Source organism: Lygodium microphyllum, unplaced genomic scaffold (assembly GCF_053477565.2).
Source record: "Lygodium microphyllum isolate KBCC unplaced genomic scaffold, Lygodium_microphyllum_v1.1.10 scaffold_219, whole genome shotgun sequence".
Lineage (NCBI taxonomy): Eukaryota > Viridiplantae > Streptophyta > Polypodiopsida > Schizaeales > Lygodiaceae > Lygodium > Lygodium microphyllum.
This window is the reverse complement of record NW_028229702.1, coordinates 99,636-123,866: the sequence shown is the minus strand read 5'-3', so window position 1 is coordinate 123,866 and position 24,231 is coordinate 99,636. Positions and strand designations below refer to the sequence as shown.

At 38.7% G+C, this 24,231-nt stretch overlaps 1 protein-coding gene across 5 annotated transcripts; it reads right to left on the bottom strand.

The window, feature by feature from the left end:
* Nucleotides 1-15,169: 15,169 nt before the first annotated feature.
* Nucleotides 15,170-22,545, bottom strand: LOC148008264 (uncharacterized). Of its 5 annotated transcripts, none has more exons than XR_015690190.1 (9): nucleotides 22,295-22,545; nucleotides 22,015-22,093; nucleotides 21,855-21,934; nucleotides 21,709-21,775; nucleotides 21,270-21,320; nucleotides 20,892-21,188; nucleotides 20,592-20,796; nucleotides 19,808-20,437; nucleotides 15,170-19,372 (listed from the first exon to the last, which is right to left on the bottom strand). XR_015690190.1 is itself a non-coding variant. In XM_087674351.1 (8 exons), exons 1-7 carry the CDS (start codon nucleotides 22,368-22,370, stop codon nucleotides 20,592-20,594), a joined length of 855 nt encoding a protein of 284 aa, XP_087530477.1. In that variant the 5' UTR covers nucleotides 22,371-22,545; the 3' UTR covers nucleotides 15,170-20,437. The 5 variants fall into 5 exon arrangements, 1 of the variants encoding a protein (XP_087530477.1); XR_015690191.1 differs by having other exon boundaries at nucleotides 15,170-19,360; XR_015690192.1 differs by having other exon boundaries at nucleotides 15,170-18,597.
* Nucleotides 22,546-24,231: the final 1,686 nt, after the last annotated feature.

Here is a 24,231-nt window from a genome sequence, read left to right as displayed (position 1 = left end):
ATGTAGGTAGAGATTGGGATTGAGTAGCTGCACTTGACGACTCTTGTGCTTCCTGTGTCCGTTTAGGAAAAGAGGGTGTAGGAGACTTGGGACTCTTAGACACTGGCTGGAAGATTTTCTCATGGCTGTTAAATGATTTTACCATTTGCTTTATTGAGCATTTAACATTGCCATGAGCAATGTTGTGCCTGTGATGCCTACTATCCTCTTGGGGAATCAAAGGCTCCTTGGGCACTAGTGCCTTTTGTGTATCCTCAATTATTACATCTGATATCTGCTTGTCAAGCATGCTAGATTGAGGATCTACCCTTCGATTGGTCCCGTTTGGTTTCTTGATTTTGACTGTGAGGGGCTCGGTCACTCCACTGTTGTTGGCTTGAGACTTGGTTTTTCGTTTAAATCTCCTCCTACGCTTCTTTGCTCTTGATAGATATGGCCTTCAGTTGGCAAAGGAGGTTTAGCAGGGGGTTTTGGCACCCAAATCCATCGGTTACCTATGTAATATCCTTGAGCACGTAGCAACGCTTTGGATATCCATCGCGGCGTTGTGCTGACCCTCCATCAATGCCTTCGTCTATAAGGCTTGGGCTTCTTTTGGGGTCTTCTACGATATTTGTAAGTCCAAAGCCCGTCCTTGGCATTGTCTCCTAACCTTCTTGTTTCAGGCGTGGCCTCACTCACTGGTTCTCGTTGTTCGACTTGTGCTTGTATCAATTCTTCCAACAAGTCCTTGCTCTCGTTAGTAGGCTTGACTATTATGTCAGCACCCTCCTTGCCTTTCCCTCGAGGTTCGATGAGGTCACCCTTGCTAAAGGTTGTGACTATCCTCACTCCTGGTAGTGTCAAGTGTATCCTCTGTGCTACATAGTCGGCCTCACATTTGGTCGCCCTTTTGAAGGGTCTTCCTAGGAGGGTTTCCTTACTGTAATTAGCACTATTTGGAGGAACATGAAATAGGATAGGCAAGCTTTCAGTTTCAATTGTCACAAGGATTTTGCACTTCCCTATGAGTGCTTGTGGATGTCCCCCGTAAGGGCTAAGAGTTGCATTAGTCGGTGTGAGCTTTGGTTGGCCTAGTAGAGTCCATGCTTCATAGGTCAAGATATTGAAATCTGCTCCTTCATCAATCAGAGCATCGATGGTGTGCTCTCTTTTCACAGTGAGTTTGACCCTAAGATAATCAAATGGTACTATGTCTTCGTCTTCCGAGTCTTGGCTTGTAAATTTAAGTCTTTTGACAAATGCCCTTGAGTCCCCAACTGCACAACCAAATGTGGATTCTCCATTGGTGTCTTGGATCGTCAATGCAGTGCTACTCAAGGAGCATCTATCGTCATAACTGTCATATCTAGTCATTCTTGTTGTTGTAGCTTGATGTTGTTGCTTTCCGCCCCCGGCCCGCAGGGCTGTTACGGTAAATGCCATGCTCGATTTGGAGGACCGTTCATAACCAAATTTGAACTACTTGCTGTAGATTTTAGCCCAGTGATCGATCTATGATATGGTTTCAGCTCTATATGGTCTCTCGGTCAGTTTCAGGGTCTTCAGGTTTAAATTTGGACAAGTCCAAATTCGGCCCAACAAGTCCGAATGCCCGATTCGGGCCATTCAAGGGCCAAGGGCTGAATGTAAGTGGTCCAAATGTCAAATTTGGCCAATCCAAGTGTGGTTGTCCTCTGAGAGCCGAGTGGGCCGAGGGCCGAATGGTGAATTCGGTCCAGCCGAATGTCAACTTGTCCAAGTGGGATTGGGCCGAGGGCCAAATTTCGATGCGTCCGAGTCGAGTGGTCTGAGTGGTAGTGGGCCAAGGGCTGATTTTGGGACTCAGCCTAGAATCGTCGTCACTCGGACAAGCCGAGCATGGTGCGATTTTTGTCGGACTTCAAAAAATTTATCGTGCCGAGAGATGGAGGCCTTCCTACTGGTCGAGCAACTCCAGATCCAACCTACTCATACAGTGGAAGGTGTGGAATTACCTAGGCTGGGCAAATAACTCCTGGATGGCCAAATCGAAGCGGATCCACTCAACGAAGCTTTCTTCCTCTCTCCTGCTCTCCTAAAATCCTGCAATGCACAATGTGGCCTTTCTTGCCACTCTTGGCCCCTTATCACCTTATCCAGGCCTGCACTCACCTTAATCTTGCTTCCCTTACTAACATTTAACCCAAAATTTCATTTCTTGCCCTTCTTTTCCCTGTTTCAGCCTGTTATACAGCAACAGAAAACCCTACTGTTTGCTCCAACATTTTTCTCCTATCCTTTCTAAATGCAAGAAAAAACTATAAGGAAAATGCCTACACTACTCATCATACTTTCCCAAGTCCAAAACAACAAAAGCCTACTTGCTAAGGAGATTGAATACCTCTTCAAACTCCCTCGCTTCCTACCTATCTATCTCAAGCACCAGTTCGGGAAAAACCCTACTTTAATGCTCGATTCGAAGCACGCAAGTGCTCAAGGCTTGAATCCATTGGTCCCCGCAATAGAACCAAAATGTGGGAGCTTTTGCTCAACCACCAAGACCCACAGACCGCTTATTGTTTCAAGCGTTCCAAGCCGAGCACTAATGGCTACCTCTCACATAGCCAACACGCCATTCATATCTACGGGTGTAGTGAGCTTACCTCCATGCCAATCGAGTTACCTCCTCTCCTGCGCACTCCGGTAGCTCCATGATCCAAGTGCAAGCTTCAAGCATGCTCCATCCTCAGGCTCCACGCTCCAAGCTCCATAGCCACGAGCAAGACAAGAGAAGAGAAGAGAAGAGAAGAAGAGAGGGGAAGATGGAGAGCTTCTCCTCCCCGGTCCCTCGCCCTTACACACTCACTCCCTCACACTCTCACACTCCCTCTCTCAAGCACAAGCTCAAGCAAGCAAGCAAGCTAGAAGAAGAAGAAGAAGAAGAAGAAGAAGAAGAGGAGACCCACTTTTGGCCACACACAAGAATGAGCTTCTCATTCACTTTTCAACTTTATATACAAAACCCTAAATCCCTTTTGGGCGGTCACCCCTTATCCCCTTTTTTACATGGCCGGCCGTGGCCTAGGCCCTTTTTCCCATTGTCCTCCTATCTTCCTAGCTTCCTTCCTACCACCCATCTACCTTTACAAATTGCACGGGTGAGAGCCCGGCGCTCCTTAAATTAAATCATGATGCGCTTGCGCTCTTTTACAAAAGTATTGACTTACACTTTTCCTTGTGCGCCTTTGTCTTTTGTTTCACTTTGCCTTGGCCTTTGTCTTCTGCTTTAGCTTTTCCAGATTTTCCACCTTGTTTGTCTACCGGTTAACATGCCCTGCCACCACCAAAGAAAAAAATTCATGTTACAGTCGCTATGTCGCAAATTTACTGCACACGTCGCTATTAGTGTTGCAATGTGTGTCGCAAAGCGTTGTTATTTGCGATGCTATCAGTGTCGCATATACGATGCTGATAGCGACTTTTCTATGGCATCGCTAATATTGACATTTTTTGTGATGACGGGGGCAAATTTGTTTATGAACATTTTTGTCACTTTGAACGTCGGTATAAGGCCTGTATCTTGTGGTGATACCCTACACCTAGGTACACACATCTCATTGCTAAGTTAACCTTGTAACATGCATCTATCTCATGATGAGGGATCAAAAGAGTTGTAGGTTATAATGAGAATGAACCTCTTATACAGGCTTAGGCAAGTTGCTTGATTATAGCATCAATGATGTAATAGTCACATGGTTCCAACTACTTCCCTCAAACAAGTCCAAATGCATCTCCCCTCTTTCCACAAATAGAGAAGCATTCACATGAGCCTGTTAGAGAGTCATATTTTAGCACCCTCCCTCACTTGAATAATATGCAAAATATGGATAACATAGGATAAATAAAAAGATAGGCATGTTAGATTGGCTAGGTGATACTCACTCCTAAATGACAAAAGACAAGACATTTAGAACTTACCTAACAAGTCTAAAGAAATTTGGTACTTATGATGACCAAGATTACTACAAAACATCTAAAGGTCCAAGATTGTAAGGGGAAAAAACATCTAGAACTTACATATGAAATCTAAGATTATAAGAGATATTGAGGAGATACCAAGAACAAACAAACAAACAAACCTAGCCATTACAATGATAGTTTTCAAATTCTCCAAGTGAGAGGGCAAGCATAGTTGATTATGCTCGGCAAAAGCGCAAAATGTGATAAATAAACAAACCTAGACATTACCATGATATTCTTCAAATTCTCCAAGTGAGAGGCCAAGCATAGTTGATTATGCTCAATGGAAAAAGCACAAAATGTAATTCTGAATATAAGAGAAAACTCAAGCATAGAAAAATGAAAGTATGTTGATGCAGTGAGAGTAGTTTATCAATGAAGAACTTCTTCGTAGTTGGACAATTTAGTTGAAGATCCTATTGATGCACAAGCATCTTGTACATCGTTGCTCCTCATGGAGTGGTCCAAAATAAGAGTGTCTGATAGCCCTCCCTTACTTGCAACATGCAAACATGACATTTTCCACATGATATAAACACATGTAGTCATTTTAAGAGAAATCCTTAATAGCTCAAGCACAAAAGTTTCTCCCATAGTAAGGGCTTGTTGGTGGACCTTGGTCTTTTTTTTTGGTTCCTCGATTTGGAATATGAAAATTAGCTATTGAGATTTTATCTCTATATCAAATGAGTAAGGCTTGAAAACCCTTTTAAACCTTCATATAAAACGTCTCAAATCTTATCTTGAATGGATAAGGTCAAGAGCACATGAGATACTAATAACGTCCGATTGTCATGTGTGAACAGAGGCCAAACGATGGATTAGGCCTTAGTGTGAATGGGGTAAGGGTTATTAAGGTCTTAAAACCTTTAAAAAATATAAGCTTAAAGAGCTTATATAATGTCAATAATTGTGTTGCAATAATGAGAATGCTGACTTTTATTACTATCAAACTGAAGCAAATGATGGTAAGGTAGCCCCATTGATCATGAAGCTTGCAACCAAGCTTGGTGGAGCTCACTAGTGAACAGCTATGATTTGAACTGAGGAGCACTAGATTGTAGGACTGTGTTGTATAGCCATGTGATCAATTGCTACTCTTGGCATATTCATACACTTGTCGATGGATTTGTTGTCGGGCTGCCCTTGGCACCTCACACACTTACTAGAGGATTTGTTGTGGGCAACTTTGTTGCATTTGAAACCACTAAATTTGCTACAAATGCTTGCTAATAGGTGATGCTCCACAATAGTAGATGTACTGATGTTTCTTATGGGTGTAAGTAGCTCTCTTTATCCTAGGATTGTGGTTGTCTAGTAGTCACATCAATGGTGAGGTTGATTTAAGATACTTTGGCTAATGCTAACATTTGTCTAATGTTGGCATTTGTTTAGGAAAAACAATCTCTCTCTCTCTCTCTCTCTCTCTCTCTCTCTCTCTCTCTCTCTCTCTCTCTCTCTCTCTCTCTCTCTCTCTCTCTCTCTCTCTCTCTCTCTCTCTCTCTCTCTCTCTCTCTCTCTCTCTCTCTCTCTCTCTCTCTCTCTCTCTCTCTCTCTCTCTCTCTCTCTCTCTCTCTCTCTCTCTCTCTCTCTCTCTCTCTCTCTCTCTCTCTCTCTCTCTATGAGTTAGGTGGAAAAGAGGGAGAGTGAAGTTGAAGAAGTAGATAAAGTGGTAGCTAAAGAAAGACAACTAGATGGAGAGGAGAGAATAGATTATATGTTTAAAGGGCTACACAAAGAGTAGGTAATATTCATTTACAACATTGAGAGTACGTACTAGGTATTACCTATTTTCATGGTACTGAAGAAAAATGAAAATATACGAGTATACATTAACTAGAGGAAGCTCAACACTACGACTAAGTAAGACTATTATCTATTACCATATACTAATTACATTATGCGAGTGGCAAGCAAGGAAGTTTATAGCTTCTTGAAAGGGTTATAATCAAGTGTAAGTTCACTTTGATGATAGGCTAAAGGCTACCTTTGCCACTAAATGGGAAATGTTCACTAACATTTTCATGACCAGTGTCAACAACCACCTTCCAATGTTCTATGTGCACCATCTTCAAGAATATGTTGAGATGATGGCTCAAGGTATTCATGGATGACCTTTGTGTCCACTCTACTTGGGAGAAGCACCTTGAAAATCTTTGCTTGGTTGTTGAAATTTTTCGGTACTATCAACTTTCATTGAACCCATTGAAATGCCAATTTTGGGTTAAAATTCCCACCAATCAAAAAGGCATTCATTGTTTCCTAGGGCATATTGAGTACTACCGATGCTTTGTGCTTAATTACGCCACAATAGCAAGACTATTTATATATGTTTTTGGTTATCTAGGAATGGATCAATGAATTGACACTTTATAAATAAAATTGGGGCTATGTTGTGCCGACTCGATGAAAATAACATGGACTTCCGTGTGTGTGTGTGTGTGTGTGTGTGTGTGTGTGTGTGTGTGTGTGTGTGTGTGTGTGTGTGTGTGTGTGTGTGTGTGTGTGTGTGTGTGTGTGTGTGTGTGTGTGTGTGTGTGTGTGTGTGTGTGTGTGTGTGTGTGTGTGTGTGTGTGTGTGTGTGTGTGTGTGTGTGTGTGTGTGTGTGTGTGTGTGTGTGTGTGTGTGTGTGTGTGTGTGTGTGTGTGTGTGTGTGTGTGTGTGTGTGTGTGTGTGTGTGTGTGTGTGTGTGAGATACAACAAAACATAAAGGACATAGTCACTACTCAATCAAACAAATAATGGAATTCATTTGAACTAGTGCCAATTCATCCAACCAAAACTTAAGAATAATCAATTAAATACAAATGGCCTTAATGGTACATGCAACAAGAAAGAACCCTTAATAGCCTTCATTGCGTGGAAAGGACTCCATCTATTACCTACAAAATTGAATGGGAAGATTATTAGTAAAAACTAGATAATCTTGCATGCATTGCAAGTGTCAATGCTAACGTCCAATTTCTATCTTGGTCATCCACACAAAGCAAGTATGCCATTCTTGCATCCATGAGGCTATCATAGAGTTTTCACCTTGGCACCAAGTACTTAGTAAGATGGAACATATGATGGTAAAGGGGCTAAATGCATGAATATGCAATTGATAGGCAAGAGTGACACAAGAATAGTGTTTCATTTCCATGAAACCCTTCATTACGTAGAAGAAGAGCAAACAACAAATGCTTTTTACTTTTAGGGGAGAAATAATACTTCTTTTAAAAAACGTGTATTAAGCTAATACAAGCCTAAGGTAAGAGAATGCCCAGTAGCAAGTTTTAGAAGAATGATAAGGATCATCTTCTTTTAATTAGAAATTATAATATATATTCCCAGCTACATAGGCTTACTTGAATGTGAAGTATGAAGATTGCTGCGAAGCAGAACACATTGCAAATTGTAGTTGCTGTAGAAAATTATGTGCTCTGAATCTTGACGTTTTGGCATCACCATTACATCCGGAGCGTGCCAAAACCCCCAAAAAGACTCTTGAAGCTCTAAATTTCGATTCCGGAAGAGGAAGAAATAAAAAAACTAAGTTTTCACCCTGTTCTGTTTTGCGCACGATCCTCTTGCTTTTATAAAGAAAGCTAGAAAAGCCTTCTAAACTTAACCACATTAAGAAAATAACAAGTATTCCATAAAGAAAGCTTATTTCAATAAAAGTATATCTTAAATCTCATATTTTAAAATAATCTATATTAAAAAATAAATTAATTAATAGTACTAAGGACAATTATCTAATTATTACTAAAGAAGCTTAAACTTATAACTTACAAATAGAGTAATAATTTTAATAATGAAATTTACTTTGGACTTACGCTAACGCCCAGTGCTACCCAAAGCCACCATTGTCTGCTCTACACATCGACTGAAGCATTCACAATTGTTTATAAATAAAATAAACAAACAATGGTGAATACCTAGCAGTCTTCACCTACAAAATAAATAAATAGGTTGAAACTTTGTTGTCCTAACCTTAATTTAATACAAGTGCACTCTAAACTCATAAACATCCATTAACTTAAATATTTATTTTACGAAATCACCCGTTGTGGAGTCACCCACGTGCACATTAAACTAACATGACGCCTGAAAAGGACGAGCGTCCCCGTCAACTTTTTGCACAAGGAATCCACCTTGTGTATGACCCCCGACAAATAAATATAGTTTTACGAAATCCACCGTGGAATAGAAAACTCATGGAATCCACCGTGGAATATGCCTCCTGACATCAAAGATCATGACCATAAAAAACATAACTTAAGTGGCCACTAGGTATCCATAAGTTGATGTTAAAATATTTTTTCATAGAACATATTTACTACATGCATTAGAATTTATATATTACAAAATGATACATTTCCAAACTTTATGAAGTGATTTAAGAGTTGCAATAAGACTATTAATGTAAGTAGTACACAAGATATACTTAAGTCAAAGCCTTTGCCCACGAACTAAAGGCTTAGCATATTAAGGTTAGATGCCACAATACATGATTATACAAAATAAGCTTATAGAAACACCTAGAGTAATTAGTCAAACTAGATTATAACTAGCATATCCAAATTATGGTTATGGCTAAGCTTATCACAATAATAGGAGAAAACTACATAGTAGGGGAGAAAAAGAATATATTTGACAACTAATTTTTAGTTAAGTGGACTATTGTATCAAAGACATTGCACATAGCTAAGAAAATGAATGGCCCAACAGATTCTTATTAACTTTCTAGCTTGTTTAGAGTCAAATTGCTCAAACTAGATTGCACATCCAACATCAAAAATGTGAATTGGCTAGTAGCAATATCCCTAATTATTATAAAGGATTATTAAATTACCATTAATCAATAATAGAAACTGAAAATGGACTAGTAAAACCAATCCACAACATCATAAATAGTTAAGAATGCATGATAAAGTAACAATCAAGAACATAAACCTTAGATGTTAGAGTTTAGACCAAGGCCTTCTTGGCATTTTTTTGCTCAAAAAAACGTGATGTGCTCTTGGCCACTTAATGGGTGCACATGTTAAGTTTCATTGCATTTTAATAGGGTTAGGTTTCTACGAAATTATCCTATTCAAAATTATCGATGGATCAATCATCAAGGAATTAACATTGCAATTGCTAATCCTTAGATATTCACACAACATGTAGACTCTACAAAGGTATCAAGAGTAAAACATATAACAAGATATGGTAACTTTCCACATGTTTTGCATGTTGAGATCGACAATCATAGCAAATATTGTAATTAAGAAATAAAAAAGATATCAAAAAGACTCACATCGAGGTTAAGAGTGAAGTTCAAAAGAAAAACCTTCATTAGATTTTTAAGCTGGTACAACGATTTTCTATTGCACAAAGTCACATTTCCTATAAACATAGAAGACACTTGTCCAAAAAGGTAACATTACAACCAATAATCATTCCATTGGAACGAATGCATCCTTCACTACCTAAAGATTCCATATAAGTTGATAGTCCTTGGGAATTATAGTAATGCACTTTGCACATATTGCAAAACACTCAGTATCACACATTAAGTCTATCAAAAAAATCCTCAACAATCCCATGCAAAAGTGTGAAGACATTCTTTTGTGAAGCAATCAAGTCTATCATGATCATGTGGCAAAAACCACCTTCCACTTTCTATTCAATAGAGGTCTTATACAATATTTTGAGCAAGTCTCGTCAAGCTAGCCTTTGGAATGATGAGATCAAAAGAGCATTAGTACTTCCTAATTTCTCTCAGGGCATTATACTTGGCCTTCACCTGTATTTCTTGTGGTCTTGATTGAAGTAATGGAGAGAAAACAAGATTTTTAAAAGCCAAGGTTCCGATTAGTCTCAATAAGTTGACTCGCTTACTTCGAAAGATGGTATTTGATGATGAAGATAAGAAAGAGTTTCTAGATGTTGTATATAGTTTCTACAAATACATGGTGCAAGCATGGGGTAAAAGTTTTATCACACATTACATGGTGCACATTAACTCAAGAGTTGCATAACTTATTTTGGATATTTTTATTCATATGTTATGTGTGCCTTTGTAGCATATCCTCAAGATGCATGGGTCATACTTTACATAAAAGCAAAGCATCGAAGTTTGGTCCACATAAGGAACTAAAAATTCACAATAGAACATGATGTATACCAAAAAGATATAAATGGCGCCAATCCAATGATCCAATTACTATCTTGGTGGTAAAAGATCATAGTGGCAGATGAAGCTTCACTCTCTCAAAAGAAAGTAAATGAGAGTGCTAATGAATTGGTTACAAACATAATTGAATCATGTTGTATCACTAAAAGAGTGTATTATGATGCATCAAGTGTTAAAGAGATCCACTCTAAATGAGTAGAAATAAGTCTTGGAGAAAGCAACAAATGGGTTGAAAAAGAGCTAAGATAGTAAGATGAAGAATTACACTCAAGGTAACATTCTTCGTTTAACTTTGTTATGATGCATTAAGTGCTAAAGAGATATATGCTAAGTGGCTAGAAACAAGGCTTTGAGGAGGTAGTAAATGGATTCCAAAGGAGCTAAGATATTAAGATGAAGAATGTGTTTAGTGTGAATGCATTCGATGTAAATGGATTTTTAAAAAGCTAAGATAGTAAGATAAATAATACGTTCAATGTGAATGTAATTATTGAGAGAGAGAGAGAGAGAGAGAGAGAGAGAGAGAGAGAGAGAGAGAGAGAGAGAGAGAGTGTGTGTGTGTGTGTGTGTGTGTGTGTGTGTGTGTGTGTGTGTTTGAATAAGTGTTAAAAGTTTAAGCACTATATATTAGGGTTTCATTCTCTATCTTTCATTAAGTTTTCAAATCTCTTGCTCTATGTGTGTGTTTGAATAAGGTTTAAATTCTAAGCACTATATATTGGGGTTTCACTTTCCCTATATTTCAGTGACTTTTCAAATCTCTTGATGTATAAGAGAGATGGCTAGGCCTAAGGTAGCTGCAAAGCAACTTCCACTTGGAGCCCCATTACAATCTTTTCCACCCATCATAGTTTTCTAGCCTAAGAACTACGGCATTATCCTCCTCTCATCAATTCTTTAAAAAACTTCCTAGCCTTGGATCTTTCAAAGGAAGGTACCTTTGGCAGGTTACCTTTTTTTTTAAATCTCTAATCATCCTTTTCAATCGTCTTTATGCTTGTGTAGCTAGATCTCTGATAACATTTACTTGACACTCTTACACATTGCAATGGCTTCTTTCTCCAATTGCATTCTATAAGCAAAGAAAATATATTTATACTCAATTTTCTCCATAATCCTAATAAGAGTATAGAACAAAAAATTATGAATATAATTCAATGGAATATTGAAGATAGGCTTTCATGTGAAATCTTATTTATCATGTGTCATTGTAGCACTTATTACTTTGCCATTTCTTCTTTGTGTCCTCTCCTTCTGCTCTCTTTCTCAAGCAATATAGATATGGAAATCTTACATTTGCACTATCAAAGATTCCACACTTGCATTTCAAAGTTTTCAAGTCTCCTATAAGTTGCTATTTAAGTAGGTATTCTCATACCCTTCAACTAAGAGCATCTTATCATTGTTCTTAGCAATCAATGATGTTTGGAATGCTTATGCATGTGAAAAAGAGCTATAACACCTCAAATGTTTCCTTAGGGGCTTCAAACGCAACAAACTACCAAACAAATATGGCACTCTTATTAAACACTAAAGTTCCTTGGGTTGTTTTTGTTGGGTTGTAAGGCTCTCTTTATTAAAGTAATACCAACTCTTTTAAGCTTTACTCCATTGAGGGCCTCACTTTTATCCAATTTTATGAAAAACTACAATTTTTCACTATATTTTTCTACAATCACGTTGTGATATATCACCATTGCCGCTTGAACCTTGAATAGATCTGGGTAATAATTATTTAGCTCTGTAAAACTAACCTCTTGTCTATTCTTTATCCCCACCTTCAATGTTTCCTAGTAGCTTCAGAACAATTATATTGAGTAGTCTTTTAACCTCTATTAACTTTGAATGTCTAGGAAAATGCATAATAATGCTTCTCTTCAACACAACTAAATCCCTCCTTGACATCCTTGAATATTTTTGAGCAATCTCACACACACATTTCACCAAGTCTGTGATTTGAGAGAAAACAAGAGGCTTATAGGTTAGGTGATCAATTAATAAATTCCCCCATCAATCCACGAGTCCACATACTTCAATCCCATTTGCATGTAGCTTTGTAGAACTTGAGTACTAATATTGATATGTTGTGTCATATTGAATAAAGAAGCACAATCAAGCTCTATCTCAATGTGTAGCTCCTTTTTGCATGTATTCATTTTATGGATTGATTGTGAGATTAAGTTGGAGATATATGAATCAAATACATAATTTAGTTGAATGTATATTAACTTTTATCAAATCTAGATAGGCATACAAAGATTCAATGAAAAAAGGGGATTTAATTTCATGGAGATAAATTGGAGAGGCCTAGAAAGACACAATGGGAATTAAGTTAATGGATGTAGACTAGAGAGGCACAAATAGATGCACAAAGTTGCTAATGGATATAGGGTAGTTGAACATGTAGAGGTAGATTGGAGAGGCATAGATAGACACACACATGTTAATGAAAATGTGGAGTAATCCATTTTCAAATGTAGCACTACACTCCTATAACTAATCTCTATCTGATTATAAAATTTGATTGAAGGGGGCTATTGAATGAGAAAGGAATTTCAACAAATCCTTTGTAGATAACTTCAAAAAGATAAAATGAGATTTAAAAAGTGAGGAGAGAAGAGGATCATTTTACTATTCTCTTCTCCACTTTGCCTCATTTTAAGGAAGGGGGGAACTAAGGGCCCAGAAGCGAGATTATGTTTTTCCTAATTAAGAACACAAAAGACCAAATTATAAGGCTTCCTTCCTTTATTTATAAATGAAGACAAATGTGAATGTTTGTGATTTATTAATGACACATCATTTAATGTGTAATGCTACTTGATCCCTGATGTACATCTTCCTTAATCATCATTCTATCCCCACATAAATCCACTCTTTACATGATAAGTAGGATTATCCAATGCAACCTACATATTGACCTTTGTAATACAAGTCCTACCTTAACTATAACTATTGAGATCCAAGAGTTATATGCAATATGTTCCCCTTCACCATGTATTTATGCTTGTTGAATCAAAATATTTCTCTCATCCTCCTTTGAAGGTTGACAAACTTATTTGGATGCCTCTTCATCCTTTGGACATGTGAGAATTTTCTTTGCCTTGCCTATGGCATGGTTTGCATGGGACATCACCATTTCTTCTAGATTTCTTCTCATCCCAAAAGATTGGTGCACCATGTTTACAATATTTAACTACAACACATTTGGACCATGCCTTACTTGATTTTTTTGTTATTTTGTAGTTCAAATGAGGAAACTCTTCATCTATTAAATTGAAAATGTCATACATATATTTCAAAGCCTTCAAGTCTCAAACAAGATGCCACTTCTTAGGATTCTCTCTCAAAATTATCTTAAAATGTTTATTAAGCTGAAAAATAACTCCAACATAATATGATTTTCCTTAAGGACCTCAAATACAAGCAGCCACCAAATTTCACTCTTTGAACATTAAAATTAACCAAGCATTTAGGGCTTATGAAGAGGTCCCAAACACCTCATAAATGCTCTCTCTCTCTCTCTCTCTCTCTCTCTCTCTCTCTCTCTCTCTCTCTCTCTCTCACACATTTTCCCTTTCATGGTTTGCTTTAGTCTAAGCTTTATGATAAACATATATTGCCCCATATTCAACACACATGTTGTAAAGCTATAGCATCCTAGCTTCTAACATCCAATGCAAAGTAGTCATAAGTGTTCATTTTGGATTAGACTTATTTTAAACCATCTTCAAATATTCGTGAATAGTAGATAAGGCCAAGCTCACCAATTACATCAACCATAGTAACATGTTTGAGAAACCATCTTCCATATTTAACACAACATTGAGGCTTAAACAAACTTTCATGAATCTCATTACATACAACTCACTTTAATGTGGTATCTAAATCACCACAAAGCAAGCTATGAATCATGGAGCATAATATGTACATCCCCAATTTCAAATGTAAAATATAGGTTGGTTTTAATCAAGATTTTGTCTAATACAAGCTATTGAAATATGTACAATTGGTAGTAAACAAACATGTAGTAACCAGATAAGATATTTAGGGCTTGACCAAATTAGAGCAAGCTCCATAAATAAAGCGCAACTTGGTTTCAAAAAAGGATTGGATTAAGCAAGCTACGTAAGGAAAATTCCTATTGTAGATTTCCTTTGATGAGAGCTTTGTTTGCTCACTTGGTGAAAATGGTAGACACGATAGACTCATGTCATAAAGGCAAACCATAACATATAGTTTACCCATGACTTCATAGGTTGCTAATTTGAGCCACAAAACGACATGTGTACACTTAAACCCAAATTACAACATAGGGTGAGTCCCTTTAGAATGATGCTTCCCCTCCAAGCATCGTGGTATTTCAAGTAAGCACTTGATTGAGAATCATAATTGCTACAAGATGCTACATGTAGATATGGGTAATCCATATGTTTTATAGGTTATCATTGTCAATCATGTTTATAGTTTCTACCTACCTCATCTTTGTTGTCTTATACGCATGTCCACTATTAACATCATAATTACAAAGATGATAGGACTAATATATTTCCATCCAAGTGTAAAAACACCAACATGGCCTCAAGTATAACCATAACCATGAAAGGCAATTTGCATATATCTAGCTTTGAGACATGTCTAATGAACCATTTGTTTTGGTAATTTTCCTCTGGTCACAACAAACAATCACATACAATAAATTTGAAACTACCCCTCACAAATCAAACTCATGACCATCAATTTGTATATTGAGATGTGGCATAGGCGCAAACTCATACTAAAAACAAAATTTGCACAATGTATATTTCAAACACCAAAATGTATGCCCAAATTTAGAAGCAAACTAAGGCCACGAACTATTCATTAGGTAAAACAAAATCTACGTTGATCATGTATTTCCAAAGACCATATGTTTCTCAATTTACACTTTTCATGCAAAATTATTTATTGAGCTTAGAAATATGTGAAACTCATACATTGGGGATCATAATTTATACCTTACAAAAACTAGATGGACCTTTGACAAGTAAATACATGTTCATAACTTAGCAACTTTAATGTCCTTTCAACTATCAACAATATGAAATACCAATCCTTGGTAAGAGGATAATGACTATCTACAAGTCTAAAATTCTAACTCCATCGCTATCCACTTTCAATACATGTTTTGCTTACCTTCTGACTTATATATATGATGTCTGGATGGTACCCTAGGGTCGTCATGAATCATTTGCAATATCATCTACAAATAAAAGTGATCTTGAATTGTTTACATCAATCACTACAAGTCATAGAGAGCTAGATGCAAAATGTACTTAGCCAACTCAATATAACTTTTGGCCAAGATTTCAATTTCTCCATCTCAAAAGGATGAATTTGGGACCAAAACTTCACATAAGGCTAATAGAAGGCAAGCGCATACATTAGGCAAGTTTTCTCAACTATGAAGCAAAGTTGTATTTTCACACCTCACACATGTTTCATGCTTGTGCATGATTTAATTGCTGCCAACTTAGCATAATTGGCAAGTTTTACACAATCACACTTATTTCTTCAATAACTCCAAATCTTGTTTAGGACATTCCAAAGCAAATGATCCCATTAGCAAAAAGAAACATGGGGAATAACTTCCCTCAACATTATCACCAAAAAGTTTGAAAAACTCTTAAATGTGGTTGGAAAAGCATATGATCAAATCAATGTAAAGTACTTTTTCTTTTTCTGTATTATTTGCAAATAGCCTTTGGAGATTGAGGTATTAGTACTTTAAAAGAAAAGTTAAAAGCTAGACTAGTGTATCAAAGATGTGGTACATGAGCAACATGAACCAAAATCTCTTTTAACAGAACAAAATATGTCCCTTTCAAGTTTCAAGTGCCAAGTAACCTTAAACTTGGCCTCTTTGATTCTTTGGAAGAAATTGTAACCTCAACTCAGCTTTACTAAAGTTCAAAAAGTAAAGTAGTGTGGAGTTTAGCAGCCCTTTTGATACCATGTTAACGAGTGTCCTACACAAGGACACTCGTTAACATGGTGCTATTGCATATAATGAATGAGGTCACATCTATTGCGATGGATAGAACAAAATTGGAGAGAAAGTGAACCCCTTTTCGAAAGTATTATTATGTACTCCCACCATGAGCTCAAATACTGGCTGACAATATGATGGGGGCAACTATCAACCCAAAGATCAAAGTACACTCACAAGGATGTGCTAGTTTCAAAGGTCTAGAGGAAGTATTTGTTAGGCTAGCACAATATATCATCAAAAGATCTTGAAGGCTCCACACTAGGTGGTGATACTCCCTTCTTAGCTCTTATAATATAAGGCATTCAACAAAGCTTAGCATAGATATAAGAGATACAGTGTCATATTTACCAAACTACACTTCCGCTCCTCCATTCATAAGCTACCCTACATCTAACTAGTTCCAACCATAATCAAATTAACTCTCATCACATCATTACTTGCATCTATTCAAGCATGTCATATTTGTCACAATGGCTTTGGACCTACCCTTTATGGCATGAAGCATAAAACTATAAACTGCAAAAGATGGGAATTATTTATTGGCTTTGATATAGGGGATGAAGTATTTGTCAATTTCTGCAAAGAGACATGGTACCCAACTTGAATTGCATGCTGCAAAATTGAGTACCTAAAAGAGATTTTACCAAGGCTAAGATGAGTAGCCCACTTCCACCAAAGCTTAGGGTTTTTCTAGACAACTGCAAAGATGAATTTACTGTAACTAGGCAATTGTAAAGGCGGATTTATTGAATCAACAGCTAGATGGAGACTTGGCATGACTACCCAAGTGCATTTAAAAGTTTTGGGCAAAAAAGACTTAAAAAAAGATCAATTAAGCAATTGCTATTGAGGACAAGGGGACTTCAATGAGATCTCAGAGAAGATATGAAAAATGACTCATGGCTCCAACATGCAGCTCATAAGATCCACTAGAGGATGATCTAACTTTAGGCCAGACCCATAATCATTCCTTAATTTGAAGAAGCTCTTCCATTATTGCAAAGCCTCATCATATGTTTAAGCTGTGATGGTTGACATTGGTTGTTGAAACGTTCAGAAACATTTAAAGCATCTTTATCAAATATCCATCTTCCCTTCAATATCTGACTTGGATTAATGTAGTCACCCAGTAGATCTAAACCTCAGAATTGCAACATGAGACTTAAGACAATGATCCATGATAAAACAGAGGAAGCACCAAACAAGTGGAATGAATAAGATAGAAAATAATGCTACAATGGCCTCACAGAAGGTTTCTCCAAAACATTTGGACTCTTGAGAGGCTTAGTTGTAGCATAAGTACTTACTGGCACAACTAGTTTCAATTTCACCATTACTATAAAGGCAATGGGTGACAAAGTCTTTCCATGGGAAATGAAAATAACATCTCCAACACCAATGCTGAAAATGAAATATGCTGACATGGCTTTAACTCTTCATTTTTCCACATCTTTGCCAGGAGGATGTACAAGTTCAATTGGGGAATTTTCAGTTCTCAAAGTTATGTCATGCAGCAAGTGTTACTTTGACCAATGTTTCTACTTGCAAGGAGCACACTAAATATAATTCACACAGAAAATTTTAGACAATTTTGGATATCCCAACTATGCTGGACGTATATAGGAATGGCCTATGAATGCAATTGACAATTGGTAACTTTTTTCACCTATGCACATAGTGAAGCTTCGAGAGGAAATAACATTGGATGCCTTGGAGGCAGTAACATGTAGACCTATTAGGTGTAAACTTGGACGTACAGCACTTACATTAACTCAAGTTTCCGACCACCCCAACAATTCAGGCTTCAGCTGCCAATTCATTCTCCCTATTAATGCACGCAAAAGGTAGTTTCAAATTTATCTAACCTGTGTGATTTTGATTCAAAAACAAACTAAATTTACACTTTCACGCAAGGTACATCCATTCAAACATCCCAAGCTAATTTTAAAGTCAAGATTGCATTACGTGTCAAGTAAGCCCTTGGAAGTGAACAGCCTCAAACAACTAGGTTTGGTCAGAGTGCACAGGTCAAAGCACTTTTGACAGAATTACTCCATAGTTGTTGATACATACTCACATTAGGACAAGGTCGAACATCCCAAAACATTACATCCCACTGAGAAGTGCAGTCAAAGTTTGGTGCTCCAATTATGTCATTATCTTTAATTAAAGACTAAATCCAAGGGCAAAGGATCTGTACCTCTGCATGCTAGTAAGAAATCGACACCTGACAGTTAAGAAGCATGGGATTCAACTCTTCAATATAGTCCCACCTTGAATATTGCTTAACATGTTTCAACAAGACAATACTCCTATGCATAAGTTCTTTAAAATGAAAATTATACAGACCAGGCATTCAGCTGATCAGGCACTGCACTCGAATTGTTCTTGCCACAGCACAGGCAAGATATCTAGACAGCTGCAGAAATATAATCTCTGATCAAACATATTAAGAAAAGGTGGACTTTTCAGGTTACAATCTTGGTAAGAGAGATCCAGCAGTAGTGGAGTAAGTCTGACCAGACATAAAGTTGCCATGTTTCTAAGTACTGCCTCAGCAAAGCAATCAGATTCACCCACTGACAGTCAATCACCTACTACTACCACAGACAATCAAACCCACTCACTTCTGTAGCTATATCATAACACAAATTCAGCTTTTGTTCAGTCAGAAAAAGCTAGCTGGATGTTTTCATGCTTTCACAATGTGATCTACATAGTCCAAAAAAAGCTAAATGCCAATCCAAAGAAAAAAAAATATCACCATCAAAGGAGACTTGCGAGCCATTCTGTAAACCACATGCAATACCATAAAGTAGCTAATAACCAAAAGCAAACATGGAAGATCTCACAAAAAAAGCAGAACATAAGAAGCTTCCAACTCCATTATGAATCAGACAACTGAGAAGTGCAATCAAAATTTTGCATGGCTAGAAACTTGTAAGGCAACTAAGGTCTTTCCAGGAACTGCTCTCAGATCCACCGTGCTTAACACCAGGGTTGATTCGAACATTCTTCAAAACTGCCCTCTTTACTCAAGGACAGGTTGTGAATAGACTCCCAAAAGCTCACGCACTTACAAAAACCATCACAGCAAACTGCTACCACCAAGAGCAGTGCAGATATTGGGCTGAGAGACACGGTATGAAATAAAGCCTTTTGTTCAGCTACTTAGCAGCAATCTGTCATTTCATCTACAATGTTACAGTTATTATGATGTTATCATAAACAAGAATTCATGACCACAAAAATGTGACCCCCATAGATTACAAATGCCTGCAACACAATAATATGGCATCTCTACCTAGCGTCAGCTCCTAAACTTGCTCACATCATGCTCTGAGACAACCTTGATGCCAACCTCCTCGAGCCCAGAAACCAGGAGCTGTCCGCATATAAGAACATGTCTACCATGGCAGATACGTAATTATATATGGGGCAAAGACAAGGTGGCTTGTGCACTCTGCAATGAAAATCGCTGGCAATAGGTGCAGAAATGCAGTAACCTAAAAAGTAAGTGCAGAGGGATAAAACCACAATGAATGTTTCCACCAATATGCAAAGTAAAATCTCAGTAAGAGCACAACCATTAAGTAAAACAGTAGTATCCTATGCGGAAAGCTGCATACCAACATAAAATGACTATGCACGAGCACTGCTGCAATCGTATCAAGGCACTGATGAACACCATCCCACCAAAGGAAACCAGCACAGCTCCAACTCTTTCTCAATGTCAGCCATATCACGACCAGTAGATTAAAAAAAATCACGATCAGCCACATCACCATCAGCAGGTAAAAAACACGTCCCTTGCACAACTTCACCATCAAGTGGCCACCACAGCTACCAGCAGTGCATCCACGGCCCCACTCAACACTATCCACAGCCCAGTGCATATGCAAGTAAGTCAGAAACCAATGTCAACCGTGGCAACTAAAGCAAAGGTTATTGAAAATCCCATAAAACATGGGTAGCTTAGCAACAAGTAGCAGAGACAAGCACAAACAACAGACCTAGTCGATGTGAGTATCTCATAGTCCAATCTTCCACAACACTGTAAGCGTCAACTTACAGAAAAAAAAGATGCTCAAGTAATAAACTAACCATCCTCAATAAAATCAGTTATCTGCTTATCCCAGGAGGAACAGTTGCCAACTAGCGAACCCAGCACTACACAGGTCCATAATCAGCAACTACAACTACAGCATTCAGCTCCTCAGCAGTTGTCTGATAATACTGACTTGCATCTTTCTTCAAACCTGTGAGAAAGATAAGGGTAGAATACTGAATGCGCAAGACAGGAAAGTGAACTTTAATGTATATGTGAAATGCTTGAGGCACTAAATCCAAAGGCAGATCACATAGCTACAGGTAAAACTACTTCATCACTAGTATGAGCCATTCGAATCTCACCTACATATCCGAGTTCCGAGACGGGCTGCGTGAGATTGGCCGGGCAGCTTCAGGTGATCGGCTCCGACTCCGACTTAAAGGGGGAGAAGGGCTTCTCCTGCCCCCTCGTGAAGCAGTCTTGCGCACAGGAGAGAGGCTCTGATCCTTACCTGGAGAAGGGCTGCGTGCAGGCGACAAGCTACGGTCTTTAGGAGATCGACTACCCCTGAAAATTGAAAATTAATGTAAAGATTAACTGCAAAGGACCAAATGAATAAGTGTCACTGACTTTCTTTCACTAAAATCGACCAAAATGTGTACCTGTCAGCATATGGTGATTCCTTTCTGTCATAGGATCGGCGCTTGGGACGATCATCAGCACCCCTGCTAGGGCTTCTACTACGGCTCCGGCTTGGACTTCGAGCAGGGCTTCGGCTCCTACTACGACTAGGACTTCGAGTCAGACTGCGGCTGCGGCTCCTGCTGCGTCTGCGGTAGGAATCCCTGTCCTGATCACGATATCGATCACGCTCATACTTGTCCCGGCTACGGCTGCGACTGCGGCTACGCTTCCGATAATCACGATCGCGATAGTCACGATAGTAGTCATCTCTGTGCCTGCATACATCCAGCCTCAGACACACTTCCACATCTTAGCTTTACAAACAGGCCAAGCTTACACAATACTTGCAAGTTTACCTCGAACGCCTGGGGCTTCGACTGGCTGAGTAAGTTATTCTACCACGCTGTCTGCATTCATAACAAAGTAAACTAGATGAGCAAATCAAGATCCACGCAAATAAACCAGTAAAGTTCTACAATAAACATAACTGTAAGAATTTGCCATCAATGATTAAGGGAACTTAAATCAAGTCTATATAAACCCCAAGAATGCAAAGAAAATAATCAAGTTGAAGGAGGAACACAACTGCAGTGCAGGTGCTTCAGCTAACACTTGTTCTCTTGGCCTACACAACTACAGGACAGTATTGACTGAATGACTTGCTATAGATTTTTGTCACTCTCAACGTACTTATTTCAGACAAAGCTGAACTATAGAGTTCCTAAGAAAACAATGGGTTCAATATCCTTTGTCATCAACTAGCCATGACGAAGATACTCAATTTAAAGGACTTACATAGACTCTGCATTCGGACCATATTTAGCGAACTGTACCATTATCTCCCTTCCATCAACAACTCTTCCTGTAACCAAAAACAGGGCATTGAGATCACAAAACACCGGAGCATTAACATTAATAAGGTGGTTCGGAAACCAAATTACCATCCAGACGATCGATGGCTTTCTGAGCTTCATCCGCATGCTTGTAACGGACAAACGCAAATCCACGCGATTCACCGGTCCTAATAACGGGAACAAGAAGGGCAGGTAAGCGGAAAGATCCAGGTAGACAACCGCGCCATAGAGGATGAAAGGAACTGACCTCCTGTCTCGGGGGATAAAGATATCCACCACCTTCCCGTAGCGGTCAAATAAGGGAAAAAGATCATCTGCACTCGTGCCTGACATACACCATGACCAAACAGAAGACCTAATTATTCCTGTTGTCGAGCAAACAGCACGTACAGTGCGGAGTCACAAAATATGCACCCGATGACAAGAAGCAGACACTTAGAACATATCTGGCAAGCAGAGACGATGACACACAAAAGCCAGCCCGTATTTACAAAGACTCGAATCGCAGACAGAACAAGAATACTTACGGAAGGTGATGTTAAGAACGAGGAGGGAGTAGGTGTCCCTGATGTCTGGAGGTCCTGAGCGTCCGAAGTGCGACATGGTAGACCAGCCAACCCACGATCGGGAACGCGAGCGGGCACGCTTGTGGAGCTTTCCAGCTATGGCGGGTATGAGACTGACTGGAGAAGCAGAAGGCGAGGGAACCCTAACTTCTCCACGCACTCCCTGCCGTTAGATCCAGACACTTTTATCCTTCTGGTAAATCCACACCATCTATTGATGTTACAATGGTTATGTTAACAACCGTCAAAACACGCGTGAAACAACTTCCTTAGGGACCTTAGAAAAAATTTATCCTAAAGCTTTTTAGGCTTGCATGAGAAGTGGTCATGGCTCGTGTTAGCAAGCCTCCTAGTATTACTCATCAGTAATCCTATCCTTTGGGTCATAGTGCTCTGCAACCTTGAGTTGCAAACAAAGCATTGGTGCTGCTCTGAATTTCCAAAATTCTTGGCCTAATGACCAATGGCGAAAACCTTGATGTGGAGAAGATCAAGAGGGCCTGGGGTATTGATATTTCTCAAGAGAATCTCAAGCGCATTTTCATGTGCATCTAGTCTTTGAAGCTCCCCTTTAGGGATAGAACCTTTGCGTGGAGTGTGGCGGTAGCCACACTACACTCTCCAAAGAAATCGATGGATAAAAGGATCTCAAATGGTAAATGTGTTTGTGGGGAAAGTGAATCTCTCAAGCACATGTTGTGGGATGGATGCCTAGCCTCAAATAGATGCGTTGCCTCGTCTGGGGAGGAGTGCTCTAGATGAGAAAAACTTGCATTGGTGTATTTTAGGCATGGTGAATGTAGGAGAGAGTCATTTGGATTGGGAGTACATACCATTCGCATCATGGCACTTCAATCAATATGGGTGGCCAAAAATAGTCAGTTTTTTGGAGGACGACTAGAAGAAGTATCTTGGAATCAAGTGTCTCACAAGGCAACAGCCTTCTAAAAGACTTCATGTATGCTTGGCAAACTAGATGGTGGGATTTTAGTTAGGTTTCTTGGCCACTTTAGCTAAACTCCGACTTTGAAGTGCCATGCAAATTTTTTGATATTCCTATAATATAATATAAGATCTAGTGATATCCAATAATTATCAAAATGATATAACATTTTTTATGCCACATTAGACATAGACATTATGCAACTAAATATATACAAAGTGGGTGTAACGATATGTATTATGCATTGATGTGTCATGCAAGCTCTCTCTCATCCTAGGCACACAAGCAAGATTCGACAGCTTTGCACTTTCCTGCTATTGAGGTAGCAATACCCACCTTCACCTTTTCAAACAGAATTAATCACCTTGACTCACACAAATAGGTATATGATCAGCAAGCTCCGATAGCCATTCATCTCACGTCATGCCATTATCTTCCTCCTAATGCCAATTTAATGGAAATTTATCCAGCATGCACTTGAAACTTTGTCAACATGCATGTGCACCTGATTCAAACTAATCCAATAGGCAACTCTACAAATAGCAACTAGATAGAACTCCATGTACCTCCCCCCCTTCTCTCTCTCTCTCTCTCTCTCTCTCTCTCTCTCTCTCTCTCTCTCTCTCTCTCTCTCTCTCTCTCTCTCTCTCTCTCTCTCTCTCTCTCTCTCTCTCTCTCTCTCTCTCTCTCTCTCTCTCTCTCAATGAGCAACTCAATGGCTTGTTAAAAGATGGCTACCATAACTTATTTTTATCTCATGGGCATTTGTATCCATGGTTCATTAACTTCAACTTATACCTCCCTAACACATGTGCTCTTTCCTAAACCTTTTTATGGGCACTAATAACACTCTTATGCTAGTCCTCTCCTTGAAAACTTGACTAAAGGAGGCTATTCCAAAAATAGGTGTCAAAGCCAAGTATCAAGGGAGACAAGAGATGGAGGATGTTGTTGT